This window comes from Pseudophryne corroboree, chromosome 3 (genome assembly GCF_028390025.1).
Source record: "Pseudophryne corroboree isolate aPseCor3 chromosome 3, aPseCor3.hap2, whole genome shotgun sequence".
NCBI classification, from domain to species: Eukaryota; Metazoa; Chordata; class Amphibia; order Anura; family Myobatrachidae; genus Pseudophryne; species Pseudophryne corroboree.
In genome coordinates, this window is record NC_086446.1 from 343,009,459 (window position 1) to 343,032,657 (window position 23,199).

The 23,199-nt window shown below is 45.1% G+C and overlaps 1 protein-coding gene and 1 long non-coding RNA gene across 29 annotated transcripts in view; one reads left to right on the top strand and one right to left on the bottom strand.

The window, feature by feature from the left end:
* Positions 1–16,357, top strand: part of LOC135055516 (uncharacterized) — a 36,814-nt gene extending 20,457 nt beyond the window's left edge. Inside the window, exons 2-3 of the long non-coding RNA XR_010243767.1 lie at positions 1,721–1,864; positions 16,267–16,357. This is a non-coding gene — a long non-coding RNA (uncharacterized LOC135055516). The remainder of the gene's footprint in view (positions 1–1,720; positions 1,865–16,266) is intronic.
* Positions 1–23,199, bottom strand: part of SRCIN1 (SRC kinase signaling inhibitor 1) — a 900,548-nt gene that overhangs the window by 210,748 nt on the left and 666,601 nt on the right. For 24 of the 28 annotated variants that reach the window (XM_063959681.1, XM_063959683.1, XM_063959682.1 and 21 more), the window contains 3 exons: positions 10,020–10,215; positions 9,550–9,748; positions 8,377–8,539 (listed from right to left, as the gene is read on the bottom strand). In XM_063959681.1, the coding sequence (XP_063815751.1) occupies positions 8,377–8,539; positions 9,550–9,748; positions 10,020–10,215 (558 nt within the window). The remainder of the gene's footprint in view (positions 1–8,376; positions 8,540–9,549; positions 9,749–10,019; positions 10,216–23,199) is intronic. The other 4 variants (XM_063959688.1, XM_063959663.1, XM_063959666.1 and 1 more) reach the window with 1 other exon arrangement.

Consider the following 23,199-nt stretch of genomic DNA (forward strand, 5'->3'; position numbering starts at 1 on the left):
ACTGTAACTATCATCCTATATACAACCGCTCAGTAGGCATCATAAAGCATTCAATGGGACGAAGCATCCCAGCTCGTTATCACATCCCCGACTGGCCTGCGATGTGCATATAGAGAAGATGGGGAATCCCTCTAATGTGAGGAAGCTGCAGACATTGGTATGCAGGATCACACCTACAGTCTCCAGAGGACAGAAATAGGAACATGGGAAAGGAGAGCGAGAGAAGCACTGTGTAAAAAGATGACTCATTATCACAGAGAAACCTTTCAGGAGAGCTTCTGATAAAATATATGCAGAGCGAGACATCTAATGCATGGGTTATACGCAGTGCTAAATACAGAACACTGACAATTTCTAGATAGAAGGCAGACTCATTTCCTAAGTCTAACTACTTGTCAGTGTGTGCATTCCTCTATATACAAACACACATCTTATTAACCATATATACACATAACTCCTACTATCTCAGAGATAAACTATATATATATATATATATATAGATCGATAGAGAGAGAGAGAGAGAGAGAGAGAGAGAGAGAGAGAGAGAGAGAGAGAGAGAGAGAGAGAGAGAGAGAGAGAGAGAGAGAGAAAGAAAGAAAGAAAGAAAGAAAGAAAGGGGGTAGACCTAAAACTAGCGCTATGTATGGAGCTCAACCTCAAGATGTACTCCCTGTTAGATGGAGTACAAAAGTACAGATGCAAGCAAAGGTGGTGTCTAAGGGAGCTGATTAATGGTTATACCTTCCAGGATTTGACCACAATTCACTTAAAAGATTGTAATTTATTTATATAAAAAATATTGAACAATCACAGTGAATGACAAATGGCTGACATATTTGATGTCTGTTTAAAATACAGACATCAAATATGGAAATCGTATATAACGGATATTTCTTTAATCCAATGTTGTTTTCTTAATTAGTACATATCCGATGTTCTCATATCCGAACCAAAACCCAACGCGTTTCGTCCAACTGGACTTCATCAGGGGCTCATTATCAAAAAAGGTCGGAAGAACATAAGAATGGATGACCAATCAATGATCGAATAAATCTCATAAAAATCAGTAAAAACAAGCTTGCAATGACAGATGTAACAAAAAATGTGCTGAATTCGCAGCTAGATTTGTATTGGATGTGCCAACTCGGTAAAGAAAAGAGTAACACAATAATGCTGAATTCGCTATAGGCCACAATTTCGTTTATGTAGATAATGCTCAGCAGGAAGAGTGGCTTCTCCTAGTCAGTTTGTGGTTTATCAAATTATTTGCCCCTGCGGCATGAGTTATATAGGTAAAAGTGAGACAAAATTCAAAGAACGTATGGGTAACCATAGAGCAGCTATTCGATCAGCTTTAAATTCAGGTGTGAGTGACCAACCGGTCGCTCGTCACTTCGCAGAAGCCCTCCATCCATTATCTAGTTTAAGATACAGAATGATTGATACTGTTCCTGTGAATATACGGGGTGGAGATCAGTCTTTACAATGATTAAAATGCGAAACCCGCTGGATCCACCGTTTAAATGTAATTCAACCAAAACGGTTAAATGAAAATATATCATATACCAGTCTCCGCTAGATTCCTCTTTCTTTCAGTGTGGGGTTTGTCTTATTAAATTGCTAATGTAAATATACTATAACATTGTTTCAGAATTGTGTGTATCCTGGAAAGCATATTGGTTGTGCTTCCTTTATAACATTTTGTGCTCGTTATTTTCAGTTATAATCATCACTATGGTAATGGTATACACAAGTGATTGCCGCATCGCATTGCGATGACGTCAGCATTGAGCGCGGCTTCTGGACGGGCAAGTGGTCCCAGCCTGGACGCCGGCATTTCACAAGCGGTGTGCACCTATAAAAGGTATGTTCGTTTATATACTTTGTTGTATCCTGATGACAATATAGTAAATACTGAAACGTTGATATCCTTCTGAACCACGGCTCCGAGTAAAGTGATTAATAAAATAAGATATTACTTACCGGTAAATCTATTTCTCGTAGTCCGTAGAGGATGCTGGGACTCCGTAAGGACCATGGGGAATAGACGGGCTCCGCAGGAGATAGGGCACTTTAAGAAAGCTTTGGACTCTGGGTGTGCACTGGCTCCTCCCTCTATGCCCCTCCTCCAGACCTCAGTTAGGGAAACTGTGCCCAGAGGAGATGGACAGTACGTGGAAGGATTTTTGTAAATCTAAGGGCGAGATTCATACCAGCCACACCAATCACACCGTATAACTTGTGATAAACTTACCCAGTTAACAGTATGAACAACAACATAGCCACGGTTCCACCGAAATACTATAACATAACCCTTATGTAAGCAATAACTATATACAAGTCTTGCAGAAGAAGTCCGCACTTGGGACGGGCGCCCAGCATCCTCTACGGACTACGAGAAATAGATTTACCGGTAAGTAAAATCTTATTTTCTCTAACGTCCTTGAGGATGCTGGGACTCCGTAAGGACCATGGGGATTAAACCAAAGCTCCCAAATGGGCGGGAGAGTGCGGATGACTCTGCAGCACCGATTGAGCAAACAGGAGGTCCTCCTCAGCCAGGGTATCAAACTTATAGAACTTTGCAAAGGTGTTTGTCCCCGACCAAGTAGCTGCTCGGCACAACTGTAATGCCGAGACCCCTCGGGCAGCCGCCCAAGAAGAGCCCACTTTCCTAGTGGAGTGGGCCTTAACCGATTTCGGTAACGGCAATCCTGCCATAGAATGCGCCTGCTGAATCGTGTTACAGATCCAGCTAGCAATAGTCTGCTTTGACGCAGGAGCGCCAACCTTGTTGGCCGCATACAGAACGAACAAAGCTTCAGTCTTCCTGATTCTAGCCGTTCTGGTCACATAAATCTTCGAAGCCCTGACTACATCCAGGGACTCTGAATCCTCCAAGTCCCGTGTAGCCACAGGCACGACAATAGGTTGGTTCACATGAAAAGATGAGACCACTTTTGGCAGAAAGTGAGGGCGAGTCCTCAACTCTGCCCTATCCATGTGAAAAACCAAGTATGGGCTTTTATGTGATAAAGCCGCCAATTTGGAAACACGTCTTGCAGAAGCTAACGCCAACAACATGACCACTTTCCACGTGAGGTATTTCAACTCCACAGTTTTAAGTGGTTCAAACCAAGGTGACTTGAGGAAACGTAACACCACGTTAAGATCCCAAGGCGCCACCGGAGGCACAAAGGGAGGCTGAATATGCAGCACTCCCTTCACAAAAGTCTGTACTTCAGGAATAGAGGCCAATTCTCTTTGAAAGAAAATGGATAAGGCCGAAATCTGGACCTTTATGGACCCTAATTTTAGGCCCAAAGTCACTCCTGTTTGAAGGAAGTGAAGTAGACGGCCCAAATGTAACTCCTCCGTAGGAGCAGCTCTGGCCTCACACCAAGAAACATATTTCCGCCATATACGGTGATAATGTTTTAACGTCACGTCTTTCCTAGCCTTGATCAGGGTAGGAATGACTTCCTCCGGAATCCCTTTTTCCACTAGGATCCGGCATTCAACCGCCATGCCGTCAAACGCAGCCGCGGTAAGTCTTGGAACAGACAGGGCCCCTGCCGCAGCAGATCCTGCCTTAGAGGAAGAGGCCACGGATCCCCTGCGAGCAACTCTTGCAGCTCCGGATACAAAGTCCTCCGTGGCCAATCCGGAACAATGAGTATTGTTCTGACCCTGCTTCTTCGTATTATTCTCAACACCTTGGGTATGAGAGGAAGAGGAGGAAACACATAAACCGATCTGAACACCCAAGGTGTCACCAGAGCGTCTACCGCTACCGCCTGAGGGTCCCTTGACCTGGCGCAATACCGCTTTAGCTTTTTGTTGAGACGGAATGCCATCATGTCGATTTGAGGCAGTCCCCCAACGATCCGTGATCTGTGCGCAGACTTCTTGATGAAGTCCCCACTCTCCCGGATGCAGGTCGTGCCTGCTGAGGAAGTCCGTCTCCCAGTTGTCCACCCCCGGGATGAACACCGCTGACAGCGCGCTTACATGGCCTTCCCCCCAGCGTAGAATCCTGGTCGCTTCTGCCATGGCCATTCTGCTCCTTGTCCGCCTTGGCGGTTTATATGAGCCACTGCCGTGACATTGTCTGACTGAATCAGAACCGGTTTTCTCCGAAGCAATCCCTCCGCTTGACGCAGGGCGTTGTATATGGCCCTCAACTCCAGGACGTTGATGTGGAGACAAGACTCTAGGCTTGACCAGAGACCTTGGAAATTTCTTCCCAGTGTCACTGCTCCCCAGCCTCGGAGGCTTGCGTCCGTGGTCACCAGGAACCAGTCCTGAATGCCGAACCTGCGACCTTCTAGTAGGTGAGCACTGTTCAGCCACCACAGAAGAGATACCCTGGTCTTGGGAGACAGGGTGATCCTTTGATGCATTTGTAAATGGGACCCGGACCACTTGTCCAAGAGGTCCCATTGAAAAGTCCTCGCATGGAACCTGCCGTAAGGGATGGCCTCGTAGGAAGCCACCATCTTCCCCAGGACCCGCGTGCAATGATGCACTGAAACCTTTTTTGGTTTTAATAGGTTCCTGACCATGGCTATGAGTTCCTGAACCTTTTTGATCGGAAGAAAAACCTTTTTCTGGTCTGTGTCTAGAGTCAGCCCCACAAAGGTCAGACGCATTGTAGGGACTAGCTGGGACTTCAGTATATTGAGAATCCAGCCGTGTATCTGCAACGTCTTCATGGACAGAGACACCCTGTCCAGCAACCTCTCCCGAGATCTCGCCTTTATGAGGAGATCGTCCAAGTATGGGATAATTGTGACCCCCTGCCTGCGCAGGAGCACCATCATTTCCGCCATTACCTTGGTGAAAATTCTCGGGGCCGTGGAAAGCCCAAACGGCAACGTCTGAAATTGGTAGTGACAGTCCTGCACTGCAAATCTCAGGAACGCCTGATGCGGGGGGAATATCAGAACATGAAGGTAAGCATCCTTTATGTCCAGGGACACCATCCAATCCCCCCCGTCCAGGGTGGCGATGACCGCCCTGAGTGATTCCATTTTGAACTTGAACCTCTTCAAGTACAGGTTCAGAGATTTCAGGTTTAAAATGGGTCTGATCGAACCGTCCGGTTTCGGGACCACAAACAGGATTGAGTAATATCCCTCTCCTTGCTGGAGATGAGGAACTGTGACAATCACAAGTTGAATATACAATTTTTGGATTGCTGCCAACACTAGCTCCCTCTCTGTCGGGGAAGCCAGCAGAGCCGATTTGAAAAATCGGTGAGGAGGCAAGTCTTCGAATTCCAGCCTGTATCCCTGAGAAACAATCTCTAATGCCCAGGGATCCACCTGCGAGTGAACCCAGACGTGGCTGAAAAATCGAAGACGAGCCCCCACCAGATCTGCCTCCCCTCGGAAAGCCCCAGCGTCATGCGGTGGACTTTGCAGACGCAGGGGAGGACTTCTGCTCTTGGGAACTAGCTGTGTGCAGCTTTTTTCCCCTGCCTTTCCCTCTGGCAACAAAGGATGATCCACGTACCTTCTTGTTTTTATTGGAACGAAAGGACTGCATTTGATAATGAGGTGCCTTTTTTGTATGTTGCGGGGGGACATAAGGTAAGAAATTTGACTTACCAGCCGTAGCGACTAGATCCGAGAGGCCGTCTCCAAACAACTCCACTCCTTTGTAAGGCAAGGACTCCATATGCCGCTTTGAATCGGCATCTCCCGTCCACTGTCGGGTCCACATGTCTATTTCTGCCGCCTAGCAGAAATAGGCATAGCATTTATTCTGGAGCTTAATAAACAAATGTCTCTTTGAGCATCCCTCATATACAAGGCAGCATCTCTGATATGCTCTATGGTCATTTGAATGGCATCCCTATCTAAGGTGTCAATTTCAGTAGATAAGGAATCTGCCCATGCCACAACCGCACTACAAACCCAGGCCGACGTCATAGCCAGTCGAGCAATAGTGCCGGAATGATTGTTAATGTGCTTTAAGGTAATTTCCTGCCTGCGATCAGCAGGTTCCTTGAGGGAAGCCGTATCCTGAGAAGTTAGTGCCACCTTTTTGGACAAACGTGTCAGCGCCTTGTCAACTTTTGGCGGAGATTCCCAGCATATCCTATCAGTTTGTGGAAAAGGATACGCCATGAGAATCCTTTTGGGAACTTGTGGTCTCCTATCCGGAGATTCCCAAGCCTTTTCGCACAAGTCACTTAATTCAAATGAGGATGGAAAAGTGACTTCAGGCTTTTTCCCTTTATACATGTGTACCCTCATGTCAGGGACAGGGGGTTCCTCAGTAATATGCAAAACCTCTTTAATGGCAATAATCATGTACCGTGTACCCTTAGCCACCTTTGGCTGTAATTTTGCATCTTCATAGTCGACACTAGAGTCAGTATCTGTGTCGGTATCTGTGTCATCGATCTGGGATATGGTGCGCTTCTGAAACCCCGAAGGACCTGGCTCCCCAGGGACAGGCATGGACTGGCTACCTGACTGATCCCTAGCTTCTGCCTTGTCTAATCTTTTATGCAATAGATTAACATTTGCATTCAAGACATTCAGCATCTCCACCCATTCCGGTGTCGGCGTCCCCCTCCACATTAAGCGAGCCTTCCTCGTCAAACATGTCGACACACGCGTACCGACACACTTCACACACACACACAGGGAACCCCTTTCCTGAAGACAGTATCCCTGTCAAGGCCCTTTGGAGAGACAGAGAGAGAGTATGCCAGCCCACACCCCAGCGCAATAACCCTGGAGACCAACACAAAATGTTTTTCCCCAGCAGCACTGTATAATATGTAAACCGCCAATTATGTGCCCCCCCCCCTCTTTTAAGCACCCTTTCACCGTGTGTAAGCAGGGGAGAGTCCGGGGTGCTTCCTCTGAGCAGTGCTGTGGAGAGAAAATGGCGCTGGTTAGTGCTGAGGGAGAAGCCCCGCCCCCTCGGCGGCGGGCTTCTGTCCCGCTCAAACTTCGTAAAATATGGCGGGGGCTCTTTTATATACATGTACAGAGCCCACCTGTACATGTATATAGTCTTTTTGCCATGCAGAGGTTTATATTGCTGCCCAGGGCGCCCCCCCCCCCCCTGCACCCTTACAGTGACCGGAGTATGTGAGGTGTATGGGAGCAATGATGCACAGCTGCAGCGCTGTGCGTTACCTCAGTGAAGCTGAAGGCTTCTGCCGCCTGACGACTTCTGTCTTCTGTACTTCTAGCTCTGTGAGGAGAACGGCGGCGCGGCTCCGGGGGTGGACGCCCAGTAAGAACCTGCGCTCACCCCCTCTGGAGCTAATGGTGTCCAGTAGCCGAGGAAGCAGTGCCTATCTTTGACAAGAAGGTCTGCTCCTCTCTCCTCAGTCCCTCGATGCAGGGAGCCTGTTGCCAGCAGTGCTCCCTGTGAAAAATGCTTCTAGGCAGAGAACTCTGGAGAGCTCTCTGCAGTGCACCCATCTTGCTCTGGGCACAGTGTAAAACTGAGGTCTGGAGGAGGGGCATAGAGGGAGAAGCCAGTGCACACCCAGAGTCCAAAGCTTTCTTAGAGTGCCCTATCTCCTGCGGAGCCCGTCTATTCCCCATGGTCCTTACGGAGTCCCAGCATCCTCAAGGACGTTAGAGAAATATTATATATATATATATTATACACACACACACACACACGCACACGCACACAGTATATGCACATATACATTTTTATTTACGCAAGTTACAGCCAATGTAAACACATCTCATACTTATGGGCCCTACACACTGCGCGATCCGCTGCCGAGCTGCCTGACGGCGGATACGGCCGACCCGGTGGCGGGGGGGCAGTGACGTTTCTTCACTCCCCCCATCACCCGGCTCCATAGCAGTGCAGGCAAATAGGGACGAGATCATCCATATTGGCCTATATGCACAAGCGACGGGGCACCAGCGATAAACAAGCGCAGGGGCCGCGCATCGTTCATCGCTGGTGCCTCCACACTGAAAGATATGAACGGTATCTCATTCATTAATGAACAAGATCGTTCATATCTTTCACTCATATCGCCCAGTGTGTAGGGCCTATTAGGTTACTGTACATACAAACAGCAAATGTGCACGCATAGTTTCACATGTAGAAAACTAGAAAACGTTGCATTACATACTTCTAATAAGACACATAGTCTTGCTTATCTTATATACAGATCATATACACACATTTATCATCTTGCATCTACTAACACACCATGCATTACTTACAGGCCATGTACAGTCTCATGTAAACACACAGCCAGCCAATGTACACTATAGTTTCACGTGTAGAAGCATACCTTACATCACAGACATGCACAGCTCCCATTCCACACAAAGATACACACATGCTTCTGGGCTGGGAGCAATCGCTGCCACCTACTTCCGGCCCCCAGCCCAGACCCAGCCAAAGCCGGTGACAGCAGTCTGACCAGCGGTCTTTTCCGCTTACTCTCACGTCCCCGTTGGTGATGTGAGGAGCAGGAAACGAGGAATAAATGGGTTCCTTCCGGTAGATCTTTATAATACTTCTGTCCTGGATGTCTCTGTTGAAAAAGAAAATTGTGAATACCATCAGTACCAAAATAGGATAATTGCTAATTGTGGGAGAAACTGGAGAACAGTCAAAACAAACTGGGCATATTGCATAGAGACACATTTCCTATTTATTTGATTAACTTCATGTAATAATTTCTAAACTCCTCGGATAACTCAATTCGCACCTTCTTAGCTGTATACACAATGAAACAAATAGATATCAACATATTTTTCCCACTCTCCATAGTATCAGCATATACTTATTCTATCTGCACCAGCCAAAGTCCATGGCTGAGAACCAGCTCATGTGCAGAAGTCCTAAAGCTGGGTACACACTAAACAACATGCAAACGATATGTCACTCACGATTTCCCTGGAACTCCCGTACAAACGATATTGTGCATACATACACACTGAGTGATTTTACAAACTACCAAATGATATACAGTACATGAGTCATTGCTGGGTTTCAGCCTAAACTGTTACATGTCGTCCGTCATTGGTAGTGTACACACTGCACTATATGGTCCTAGTCCTTAATGATATTGTCGAAATTGAGCTGCATGTATAAACGACTCTAACAAACCGTGGGAGCGCGAATCGCTAGCAATATATTGTGCGCACACCTTGACGATAAAACAAATTTGTCATTAAGAAAGGTTATCAGCAAATTTGTTTAAAATGTCATCTAGTGTATACCCATCTTAAGTCTGTATCTGTCAGATATAGCCAGTGTACATCTGACCAGCCTGCTTCCATCTAATCCAGACATGTATCAGTACATACCATAACCCATCAGAGACTTTCCATTGAGGTCAACTTAGCCTGAGCACCTCACATAAACCCATATAGTTATTGTTATCTTTTTCTTTGGTGCTCAATCTTTCACCGAATATTTGTGTAGTCACTCATTTATTATTCAGAGGTAATTGTATAGATCTTTATTGACCTCTGTCCATTATATAATGGTCCCTTATACTGCATCCAAGTTGGCAAATAGTCTTTACACAATAAATACCTGACATCCTCCAATTCATAGAAGACATTGCGGGACTCATCCTTGATAAGTATGGCCGTGTTATGAGATTTCAGCATTCCCATGGTGAGTTTTTGCTGGAACATGTGCACAATAAGAGCATGTAATGTGTCCATGCTGGTAATCTCATGGGTGATGTGCACCCGTCTTGTCTCATCCCCATACTGCAGGAACAAAACCCCTGGAAGAAGAGTGACAACTTTATTACATCTAAAACAAGAGCTAACAATTACACATAACGGCTCATTTACCAGCTTTGCTTTTAGGAGCAACATTTCCACAAACTATAGGATCACAAGATGTTTTATTTGACTGGTTGGTCTAAAAGCTGTTTAGTTGCCGTAGTTCACTAAACATGTTGCACATAAGTGCACTGTTATTACATGGGCACTATATATAATGTGACCATGCAGCAGTTATTAGCAGTACACACCACCCAGCTAAACACAGACCTGGTGAACGTAGTTTTGTTTGGCTGGTGGATCGAGACAATGGCAGGCTCTGCCGGAAACGATTCATCCTGTTGAACCCCAGTGGTAGCTCGGCTTCAGACATGGTCTCCAGGGACTCAGCAGATGCAAAGGACAGTTTGGCTGCTTGATCTGCAAGGCCAGGTTGTGCGCTTTGGGAGTGGCGTGAGCTTCTAGTCTGAAAATGAAAGAATCACAGAGTTTGCCAGCGTGCTTAAAAACAGATCAACAAAATTCTTAAGTGCCACAACAAGAGTTTGGGATTATAAAGTTTACTAGGAAAAAACTACAGCGCCTCATATTCTATACTCCCAGTAACTGTCAGGGACAAAAGAAAAGGAGGAAAGAAATAGAAGGTATAGATTTTCTACCCATGTGGGACTTTGTGGTCGAAACAGACTTTCCATCCCTAAGCATGGTCTTGACCACCTGGTCTAAAAAATATTTTGCTGAAAGGATCAAAGCCATACAGACACACTGTTACAGACAGTTCCAGATGAAAAACGATGACCCCTGTAGAAGTTGTCTCCCCACAGCCACTAGCAGAGCATAGACGTCATTTTTAAAACTAAGTAGCAATTGAGCACAAATGAATGAAAAATAGCAATTAGTACAACCTTGAAGGACTACTGAGCCTATGGCCGTCACACAAAAGTGAACAGAACCTTGTCTGAGAGAAAACAGGGACAACAAAGATCCATGTAGACAAAGGACTACAGTCTTCTGGTAAGAACACAATATTTATGGGTGTCAAACAGTAGATCCCAGAACGATAATCGACTAGGAACGTGTCAAGTTGGATTTCAACTGAAGTTCCAACAATGAGATTCTGGACTGTCTCAAAGTAGCCTGGTTATTCAGGAGAAACATGTTGGAGAGGATAGTCAAACAAGGCGCATCAGATCGCACACTGAAGCATGTCCACAGCCACACACATATCACTGAGTGCAGTGTTTTTACTAATGTCCCTCTGATCATATTATACTGCACCAATTTGTTTGGCATCATTCCTCATATATTATATTTTAAATATGTTTTTGCCTTATTAAGCTAACCAATATGCATATAAGTTTTCTGTTAACATAAGCCAACTATATACTTTTTCTGAGTCAACAGAATATCAAAAATTCCTCCTACCAGGTCATTAGATATTAATAACAAAACTGCATATTGTGGTTATTTGACCCCACCTCCCCCCATCTCATTCGTTAGTATACCCTCACTTAGACCACCGCAAATAACAGATACATGACAAGTTCATGACAGATTACACTTTTAAAACAATTTTTCATGTTTCAGGCACTGGTTTCCTTCTGTAATATTAAATGCACAACAACTCCAGATCAGTGTGACAGTAGCTGCCCACAGAGGACTCTCCATTATGTCACATGCCCTTTCTGCTCATCTCTGTAAAGTTCATAGAGCATGATTCTAGCAGTCGGGTAAAGGGTACTTACTGACAAGCAAAGCTCTGGCTGACGGATGAAGCTATTTAGGGCTGGCTGTTCCTGACCTCTTATGAACAATTAATCAGAGCGCTAGTAATGGCTTTTTACAAAAGATCTAATAAATGTGTTAGCGGTTTTACAATTATGTCACCGGGAAAAGGGGGGTGGGAAGTCTGACACCCAACTTAACACTCTAGCTGTTGAGAGGTAGACCATACAAATCATGAAGGCACCACATTGCTTTTGTCCATTTGTATAGTCTTCCTTAAAAGTATCAAAGTATAACGCCACATGCATAATCACATCAACAGAACATTTACATTAAATATATTAAATCATTTACAGTGGCGCTATGTTGTTTTTCTTTATAAGAATGACAGCTAGTTTTCAATTGCAGTAAAATGAAAGGAATTAATAAATATTTTTGATGCAGCAGCATAAATTAGAGGAGCATATTGACTATACATGGACAACTGTGTCGGACATTTCCAGTGAAAGTCGGATGGCTCGCCCACTGCTCACAGCTCCCATTGCCACCAATGATGAACATGTCACCAACATGGGCTGGCCCATTCACCCTCCTTCCTCACTACCTTACCCAACCATTTGCCAACCACATGCTGTTTGGACATTTACCAAAGCAGGTAAAGAATGCAGCGTGATGAAGTGCATTATGTGTGACTGCCACTTTAACAATGAGAGAGAGAAAAGTTCACGGGGGAAGGGGGGGGGGGGGGAGAGAAATAAAGGGGAGAGAAAGAAAAGTGGGACAAACAAAACTGGGGGGTGGCAAAAGAAGGAGAGAGAGAAAAGGGGTAGAGAGCAAGGGAACGGCATGGTATAGACAGTAAAAGAGGGGAAGGAAAGGGTAATGAAAAATATGGGTAGGGAGTGACAAAGGGAAGAGAGCGAGAGGTAGGGAAAGAGGGGAAGAAACAGAGAGATGGAGGAAGGGGGGGGGGGGGAGAAAATAAGGGGAAGAGTGGAGAAAATATAGCAAAAAAATGGTGACTTTGTACAACTCATGTATAACTGGTTATGCTAGTTTCTATAAAGGATGAGAGCAGAATTGCTATGCACGTAGCTCTAAAATGCCCTGCAAGCCTTTGCAAAATCAAAAATACATTAATGTGTGCATAATCTACATACCTACCTGGTCATTTCAGTATCTAATCCCTCAAGAGAGTATAGTACTTTTGTTATATCATAAGTCAAATCTACTGCGGTTAGGATCGAACTGCTCTTCCCATTATTCTGTGCATAATATACTACAGTAACTCTGCATATTATTAAGTATTAACCATCACCAAAACAGCTTTTAGTTCAATAGCTTTAGTTTATATTTTAAGAGCCCTACTGGAATGTCCAGCCTGCAGAGACATACCTAGATCTCACCTGTCACCATTCTCTAATGACAAGTGGTACAAGCTAATACCCATAGTAAGGGGGCATGGCCGCATATTGTGGGGTCATTTGTGAAGCATCACAGGGGCGGAACCTTACTACTGTATACTCCTTGTCCTATTCCATTCCCAATTCCCAAACCCAATCACCATTGCTCAATTATGCAGACTCAGCATTTGAAAATAAAACACAGCTCACCAAATGACCAATAATCAAGACAATGCAGTTCTAGTTGGGAAGGTGGGACAATTGGGACACATGTAGATGATTACATAAAATAGGCGCAAATGAGATAACTCAATCACGTTTTACCAACTGGCTGCTTTTAGTTTTATGCAAAAGGTACTGCTGCCACGGCAAACTAACCTGTCTTGCCACACTTAGGGGGCTAATGAGAAGCGGTTTGCAAAATGGGTATAGATTACTGAAATAAATAAAAATGGCATTGAAAAACAGCGTATTTCCACATATATTCAGAGTCATACACTCTCTGCATTGGTAGCATAAATCTGGTTTATGAGGAGTCATCTCTTCCATTTGGCCTATAGGCATATACAGTATGTGCTTCTGCATGACTGCATGAGCTTCCACTGTATTTATCCATTGAATTTCTACAAACTTGTGTGCCTTCAGTCAGATGGAAGAGATTTGCTGCAAGGTGAAAAATAATGTGGCTTCAAAGTCTGCAATCTATCAAAATGGTTGGTACTTGCAACCAAGTAACAGAGAACAAGTGAATTTATGCAAAATCTTATGTTCATGACTGCAGTGTCTATTTTTCAATGGCTCTGCCCGTGGCTGCGTATCACCATCTGCCAGACACTCTCTTGCTGAAGATCAAGTGTATAACCAGGCTCTGTCTGTGGTATTACTGCCTGCCAGTATGTCACTGAGTATGTACAGAGCTGGCTGTGTATGACTAGGTCTCATGCGGCTATTACCAGCTGCCCATCTCACACTGGTGACAGAATTGGCTGTGAGCAGATCTTGGCAGCTGAAAAAGCTGCAGATGTTTTCTAGACTTAAACCTGCCTTTTTCTGTACTGTGTTTAGTCCCAAATTCTAAAGATGAAGAGTTATGAGTGTTCAGTGCTCAGCAACCAAATAAGGCTCATCGACGAATGTGCAGTACAAATGCTGTTTTGTGACATCACGCACACGCTTTTGTGTAATTGCACCCATTTTTATGGGTCAGTGCTTAACATCAACATAGTCAACATCCCATGCAATTTCCCTATATTGTAAAGCTGGAGAGCGTGAGCAGTCTGTTTATAAGAGAACTAGAATGCAAAGAGATCCTTTTCTTTTTTATTTAATTGCAACCATGAAATAAAATAAGTCTCAATGGGGCAACTAACATTTGTCCAGTTAAGTCAGCAATGGTAAATTGACAGTTTCTGTTTGCACTGTAGAGTTACCGCTGTCATACTCAGTCCAAGATCAAGTGTTTCTACTGCTCAACTCTGTCACTGGAGATTCACCTTTATCCCTGCACTGATAAACAAAATCTACAGAGGCTCAATTTGCTCAGCTTCAATGGATTTAGTTCATGTCACAGCCGGTCACATACGTTAGGAGAATGTTGAAGAGCTAAAAATACAAGGTGTCAAATATACAAGCTACAGATATATGCACATACATATACATACAGACAGAAACAGACACACACACACACACACACACACACACACACACACAGTATCTATAAGGGATAACTGGCACTCGTTTGTAAACTATTAAGGAATGAAAGCCAGGGGTGCCTTCCAGAAAAATAACCAAATACAAGACAATGGGGGCACTTCTGGACTAAAACAATATTAAACTGACAACATTGCCACCACTGATTTGTGATTCTATACACAAACACACACAAACTAGTTTACTGAACCCGGTCTATGCCCAGAAAGGCACATACAGACTTTTGTAAATCTGACACTTGAGCATGGAAGCAGGACAGGGGTTTGAAGGGCTGATCTAATTTAGACCCAGTATTGTTGGGCATATTCAGGTAATTGTGAACAGATGCAGATCAGCATGTGTCCAAGTCATCATTTGCAGGTGCCAGATCAAATACCCGCTGTTAATGCTAATGGTCAACACAACTACCTAATATCTGATTGTGAATTCATCTGTAAAGCTGATAGGTGCATTATTTGTTGCTCACATATATATTATGTTTGTGAGTGCATGTCTTTGCACATTTTTTCTGTACACAAGATGGAGATTGTCTGCCATTGTTTTTTTTATAGTACTGTAAATGCACATTTCACAAAAAAACTGATGGTTAAAAAATGGATGTGTGTATACATTTATTTGTGTATATATTTATTTATATGTATACATATAAATTTATGTGATGTATACACGAGTTAAATTGGCTGCATATACTGGTGCAGACCTACCCTACATGCATCTTGTATATGCCTCAGCATAGGGGCCTAATCTGTGAGAAGTGTAACGGTGGCTATGTTGACTTTCAACTTGGCATTAGGTACGTAAGGAAGCTTGTTTCTATATTGCTTTAAACTCTGAGCAGAAGAGGCTATAAGCCTGCACTGTTAGCCCTATATATAAAAACCATGTACACCCCATTTCAGAATACCTAGTGGTGCATCATATCAATTGCTGTCATTGAAATGGTGTTCTTACAAGTGACAGCTCCTGCAGAAGAAGCACTTCTATTTATTAATAGAAATACATTTTCAATCTCTCAACATCATTTTGACACTTATGACCTGTAAAAGACTGCAGCACTACGGCCATATATTGTCAAAGGAATTCTTATTTATTTCTAGTATACTATATAATGCACAGTACTTTAAGATTTTCTATATGTGCGTCTGTTTGATGAAAGTCTAACTCTTACTGATGTCATTAAACTTGTTTCTGTTATCAAACAAATGAAGAAATATGTGGATTTGTTAAAATTAGGTAGATTTGTGTATACTTATCTGCCACTGGATAGGACACAATGGCCAGGATGTAATGGGAGTCAAATTTAATGACCAGGGGAAAAAAGACGCACAAACTCGGACATTATAATGTGCAACTTTTTCACGGAACTTGACCAATGTAATGGTGTGCATCTTTTGTGCTCACAATGCAAATCGGATCCAAATTCTTGCGGTATTTGAAGACCGGGTCTCCATCACCTCTGAGCCTGCAAACTGGAAGAGGAGGAGGATGACATCACCATCATCCTCACTCTCATGGAGGCTACACCTGATGTGCCACCAGTGGCGGATCTAGATATTTTTAGGTGGGGCGGTGTAAGAATAAATACTGACTCCTCCCACTTAGTTCTGCCCCTCCCATTTTATACAAATACTGATAAAAATAAACAAACATAATAAATGTTCCTTCTCCATTGTTTCTAGACCACCCTTGACCAATCAACCAGATTGGTATACTGATTGAAAAGCAGCCAGCCGTTACTATGGTATACTGATGGATAAGCAGCCAGCCGTTATTACACATGGGAAGTGTATTAAAAACTTGTACCATATACTTGCACTATATTTTTATTTATTCTTCATCAATGTTATTGAATCCGCAACTGTGTGCCACAGCAGACGCAACCATAAAATAACATATAGTCAGGAATTGACCCATGCGACACAGGAGCGGTCGCAGGTGGCCTGGGAGCATATGCAGGTGACTCGGAAGTACATGCAGGCCATCCAGAAGCAAACGGAGGGCTCCAGAGGGAGCTGGCGGCACAAAGAGCTGTGTGTGAAGGCCCAACAACCTCATTGGCCAACTCCCTCCACTCCAGTACACAGAGTGCGTCACCAGTGAACCCCCAATGCGTAGTGTCTGGTCACAGGGGAAGGGGGGTGGGTCAGCGAAAGGTCGAGTGCCTTCCACATCCCAATAGTTTATTTATTTTTCCCCATATTTCTGTTTCTTTCCTCTGATTTTTGGGGGAATTTATTTATGTTTTGTGTTGAAGTAAAGTGGTTTCCCAAAAAATATGTTCTAGAAACAAACTACAAACACAAGTTAATTTCAAAGTTTATAATTGATTTAGGGCTAACGTGTTTTAATTGTATGTTTAAGTATGTACACTATTTAGGTGGTACATTTGGTTTTAGAAACAGGATTTAGTTGAAACATTTGACCTAACATGGCTTATTATGTTTGTATGTAGATACAGTTGCTATTACACACAGAATATAGACATGCCACATATAATTTTAATCAGCAAAAGCTGCTTGTGCATCCTAATACATCCCTCTGTGAATCAGGAGCATTTTCCGGGGGGAAATTAGCAAAAATGACATGTACAGTACACAGACTATTTTGAGAGATAAAAGTAAATTTGTTTTTAAAGTTAGAAATAATTGTAAACATATTTATTTGTGGTAAATGTGCTATAATTGTGTACTTTAAAAAAAAAAAAAAATTTCTTTATTTACATACATTATTTAAAACCATACCACAAATTAAATATAAATGTATTGAGAGTGATACATAAGTGGAACACACATTTAAGAGTTTACATTAGCATTCGTGACATTTAAAAAAAAATGTCCTACGATTGTCTGATGCATTTGATTATAAACATTTTGTGAGATTATACATTCTCAAATTTCAAAGTATCAAAGTATGACTACTGGATTCTAAACAACATATAACCACAGAAAAGAAAAATTGTTTGAAAAGACTGGATATCAATACTATTCACGCCAACCCCTCTGCTCCATAATATTTAAGTGCAGGGGATGGGGCAGATTGTAATAAGGAGGAGAAGACGGGGGAATGCAATCTCCAATTTCAAATTGTTGGCATCTATGTCATATATATCATTCCATACCGCTTTTGAAAAACAATCTCTGATACGTTGCTGTATTGATGGTGACAATAATAATATATAAATTCACCCATGTACCAAAAAACTTTCTTATGCATTTATCCTTATGTAAGGAGGCTTCCACCCAATCCATACAAAATACACTGCTCAAAAAAATAAGATTTTACTCACCGGTAAATCTATTTCTCGTAGTCCGTAGTGGATGCTGGGGACTCCGTAAGGACCATGGGGAATAGACGGGCTCCACAGGAGACTGGGCACTCTAAAGAAAGATTTAGTACTACCTGGTGTGCCCTGGCTCCTCCCTCTATGCCCCTCCTCCAGACCTCAGTTAAGGAAACTGTGCCCGGAAGAGCTGACATTACAAGGAAATGATTTTGGAATCCAGGGTAAGACTCATACCAGCCACACCAATCACACCGTATAACTCGTGATAAACTTACCCAGTTAACAGTATGAACAACAAACAAGCATCACTCAACTGATGCCACATAACATAACCCTTATTTAAGCAATAACTATATACAAGTATTGCAGAAAGTCCGCACTTGGGACGGGCGCCCAGCATCCACTACGGACTACGAGAAATAGATTTACCGGTGAGTAAAATCTTATTTTCTCTAACGTCCTAGTGGATGCTGGGGACTACGTAAGGACCATGGGGATTATACCAAAGCTCCCAAACGGGCAGGAGAGTGCGGATGACTCTGCAGCACCGAATGGGCAAACTCAAGGTCCTCCTCAGCCAGGGTATCCAACTTGTAGAACTTTGCAAATGTGTTTGAACCCGACCAAGTAGCAGCTCGGCAAAGCTGTAATGCCGAGACCCCTCGGGCAGCCGCCCAAGAAGAGCCCACCTTTCTTGTGGAATGGGCTTTCACTGATTTTGGATGCCGCAATCCAGCCGCAGAATGAGCCTGCTGAATCGTGCCACAGATCCAGCGAGCAATAGTTTGCTTTGAAGCAGCTTGTTGGATGCATACAGGACAAACAGCGAGTCAGTCTTCCTGACTCCAGCCGTTCTGGTCACATAAATCTTCAAAGCCCGGACTACGTCAAGCAACTTGGAATCCTCCAAGTCACAAGTAGCCGCAGGCACCACAATAGGTTGGTTCAAATGAAAGGATGACACCACCTTTGGCAGAAATTGCGGACGAGTCCGCAATTCTGCCCTATCCATATGGAAAACCAGATAGGGGCTTTTACATGACAAAGCCGCCAATTCTGACACACGCCTAGCCGAAGCTAAGGCCAACAGCATGACCACTTTCCACGTGAGATACTTTAGCTCCACGGTCTTAAGTGGCTCACACCAGTGGGATTTCAGGAAACTCAACACCCCGTTAAGATCCCAAGGTGCCACTGGTGGCACAAAAGGGGGCTGAATATGCAGCACTCCCTTAACAAACATCTGAACCTCAGGCAGTGAAGCCAGTTCTTTTTGGAAGAAAATGGATAGGGCCGAAATCTGGACCTTTATGGACCCTAATTTTAGGCTCATAGTCACTCCTGACTGTAGGAAGTGCAGGAATCGACCCAGCTGGAATTCCTCTGTAGGGGCCTTCCTGGCCTCACACCAAGCAACATATTTTCGCCATATACGGTGATAATGCTTTGCTGTCACGTCCTTCCTAGCCTTTATCAGCGTAGGAATAACTTCATCCGGAATGCCTTTTTCCGCTAGGATCCGGCGTTCAACCGCCATGCCGTTAAACGCAGCCGCGGTAAGTCTTGGAACAGACAGGGCCCTTGTTGTAACAGGTCCTGTCTGAGAGGCAGAGGCCATGGGTCCTCTGTGAGCATTTCTTGCAATTCCGGGTACCAAGTCCTTCGTGGCCAATCTGGAACAATGAGTATTGTTCTCACTCCTCTTTTTCTTACAATTCTCAGCACCTTTGGTATGAGAGGAAGAGGAGGAAACACATAGACCGACTGGAACACCCACGGTGTTACTAGTGCGTCCACAGCTATCGCCTGAGGGTCCCTTTACCTGGCGCACTACCTTTTTAGCTTTTTGTTGAGACGGGACGCCATCATGTCCACCTGTAGCAGTTCCCATCGATTTGCAATCTGCGTGAAGACTTCTTGATGAAGTCCCCACTCTCCAGGGTGGAGGTCGTGCCTGCTGAGGAAGTCTGCTTCCCAGTTGTCCACTCCCGGAATGAACACTGCTGACAGTGCTAGTACGTGATTCTCCGCCCAACGAAGAATCCTGGTGGCTTCTGCCATTGCCACCCTGCTTCTTGCGCCGCCCTGGTGGTTTACATGGGCCACTGCAGTGATGTTGTCTGACTGAATCAGCACTGGTTGGTTTCGAAGCAGAGGCTCCGCTTGACTTAGGGCGCTGTATATGGCCCTTAGTTCCAGGATATTGATGTGCAGACAAGTCTCCTGACTTGACCACAGCCCCTGGAAGTTTCTTCCTTGAGTGACTGCCCCCCATCCTCGGAGGCTTGCATCCGTGGTCACCAGGACCCAGTCCTGTATGCCGAACCTGCGGCCCTCGAGAAGGTGAGCACTTTGCAGCCACCACAGAAGAGACACCCTGGCCCTGGGGGACAGGGTGATAGGCCGATGCATCTGAAGATGCGATCCAGACCACTTGTCCAACAGATCCCACTGAAAGATCCTCGCATGGAACCTGCCGAAGGGAATGGCTTCGTATGACGCCACCATCTTTCCCAGGACTCGCGTGCAGTGATGCACCGATACCTGTTTTGGTTTTAGGAGGCCTCTGACTAGAGTCACGAGCTCCTGAGCCTTCTCCTCTGGGAGAAACACCTTTTTCTGGTTTGTGTCCAGAATCATGCCCAGGAAGGGCAGACGCGTCGTAGGAACCAGCTGCGACTTTGGAATATTCAAAATCCAGCCGTGCTGTAGCAACACTTCCTGAGAGAGTGCTACGCTGATCAGCAACCGCTCCCTGGACCTCGCCTTTATGAGGAGATCGTCCAAGTATGGGATAATTGCTTCCGAAGGAGCACCATCATTTCCGCCATCACCTTGGTAAATATTCTCGGTGCCGTGGACAGGCCAAACGGCAACGTCTGGAATTGGTAATCAAAGTCCTGTACCACAAACCTGAGGTACTCCTGATGAGGTGGATAAATGGGGACATGTAAGTACGCATCCTTGATGTCCAGAGAAAATCCCCTTCCTCCAGGCTTGCAATGACCGCCCTGAGCGATTCCATCTTGAACTTGAATTTCTTCAGATAAATATTCAGGGATTTTAAATTCAAAATGGGTCTGACCGAACTGTCCAGTTTCGGTACCACAAACATGGTGGAATAGTAACCGCCTCCCTGTTGAAGGAGGGGAACCTTCACTACCACCTGCTGGAGATATAGCTTGTGAATTGCTGCCTACACTACCTCCCTTTCCCTGGAGGAAGCTGGCAAGGCCGATTTTAGGTAACGGTGAGGGGGCGTCACCTCGAATTCCAGCTTGTATCCTTGAGACACAATTTGTATAGCCCAAGGATCCACCCGTGAGCGAACCCACTGGTGGCTGAAATTTCGGAGACGCGCGCCCACCGCTCCTGGCTCCGCCTGTGGAGCCCCAGCGTCATGCGGTGGATTTAGTGGAAGCCGGGGAGGACTTTTGTTCCTGGGAACTAGCTGTATGGTGCAGCTTTTTTCCTCTACCCCTGCCTCTGGCAAGAAATGATGCACCTCTGACTTTCATGCTTTTCTGTGAACGAAAGGACTGCATTTGGTAATACGGTGCTTTCTTTGGCTGTGAGGGAATATATGGCAAGAAATTTGACTTCCCAGCCGTAGCCGTGGAAACTAGGTCCGAGAGACCGTCCCCAAACAATTCCTCACCCTTATAAGGCAACACCTCTATGTGTTTTTTAGAGTCGGCATCACCTGTCCATTGCCGAGTCCATAAGACCCTTCTGACAGAAATCGACATTGCGTTTATTCTAGAGCCCAGCAGGCAAATGTCCCTCTGGGCATCCCGCATATATAGGACAGCGTCTTTGAGATGTCCTAGGGTCAGTAAAATAGTCTCCCTGTCCAGGGTATCTAACTCCTCATACAGAGTATCCGTCCATGCTGCTACAGCACTACACATCCAGGCCGCAGCAATTGCTGGCCTCAGAAGAGTACCAGAATGTGTATAAACAGACTTCAGGATACCTTCCTGCTTCCTATCCGCAGGATCCTTTGGGGCGGCCGTATCCTGTGACGGCAGGGCCACCTTCTTAGATAAGCGCGTCAACGCTTTGTCTACCCTAGGGGAGGATTCCCAGCGTAACCTATCCGTTGGCGGGAAAGGATACGCCATAAGTAATCTTTTGGAAATCAGTACTTTCCTATCAGGGGAATCCCACGCTTTTTCACATAACTCATTTAATTCATGTGAAGGGGAAAAAGTCACTTCTTGCTTTTTCTCCCCAAACATATAAACCCTCTTGTCAGGGACAGGGTTTTCCTCCGATATGTGCAATACATCCTTCATTGCTATAATCATGTATCGGATGGCTTTAGTCATTTTAGGCTGCAACTTTGCCTCATCGTCATCGACACTGGAGTCAGAATCCGTGTCGACATCTGTGTCAACCAACTGGGATAGTGGGCGCTTTTGAGACCCTGACGGCCTCTGAGCTGTAGAATCAGACACGGGTTGAGACCCTGACTGATTATCCAACCTTTTATGCAAGGAGCTTACGTTATCATTTAACACCTTCCACATATCCATCCAATCAGGTGTCGGCGCCGTCGGCGGCGACACCACATTCACTTGCACTTGTTCTGCCTCCACGTAACCGTCCTCGTCAAACATGTCGACACGAACGTACCGACACACCACACACACACAGGGAATTCTCTAATTGAGGACAGGACCCCACAAGGCCTTTTGGGGAGACAGAGAGAGAGTATGCCAGCACACACCCCAGCGCTATATAACCCAGGGATTACTCAGTAATTTAGTGTTTACCCAGTAGCTGCTGTTTATGATAATTTGCGCCTAAATTTATGTGCCCCCCCCCCCCCCCTCTCTTTTTACCCTTTTTCTACCTTGATACTGCAGGGGAGAGCCTGGGGAGCTTCCTCTCAGCGGAGCTGTGAAGAGAAAATGGCGCTGGTTAGTGCTGAGGAAGAAGGCCCCGCCCCCTCAGCGGCAGGCTTCTGTCCCGGGTCTGTGTAATAAAATGGCGGGGGCTCGTACATATATACAGTGCCCAACTGTATATATGTGTCTTTTTTGCCAAGAGGTATCCTAATTGCTGCCCAGGGCGCCCCCCCTTGCGCCCTGCACCCTACAGTGACCGGAGTGTGTGGGTAGTGTGGGCGCAATGGCGCACAGCTGCAGTGCTGTGCGCTCCCTCATGTGAAGACAGGAGTCTTCTGCCGCCGATTTCGATGTCTTCTTGCTTCTGCCGGCTTCTGACTTCTGGCTCTGCGAGGGGGACGGCGGTGCGGCTCCGGGAACGGACGACCAAGGTTAAGATCCTGTGTTCGAACCCTCTGGAGCTAATGGTGTCCAGT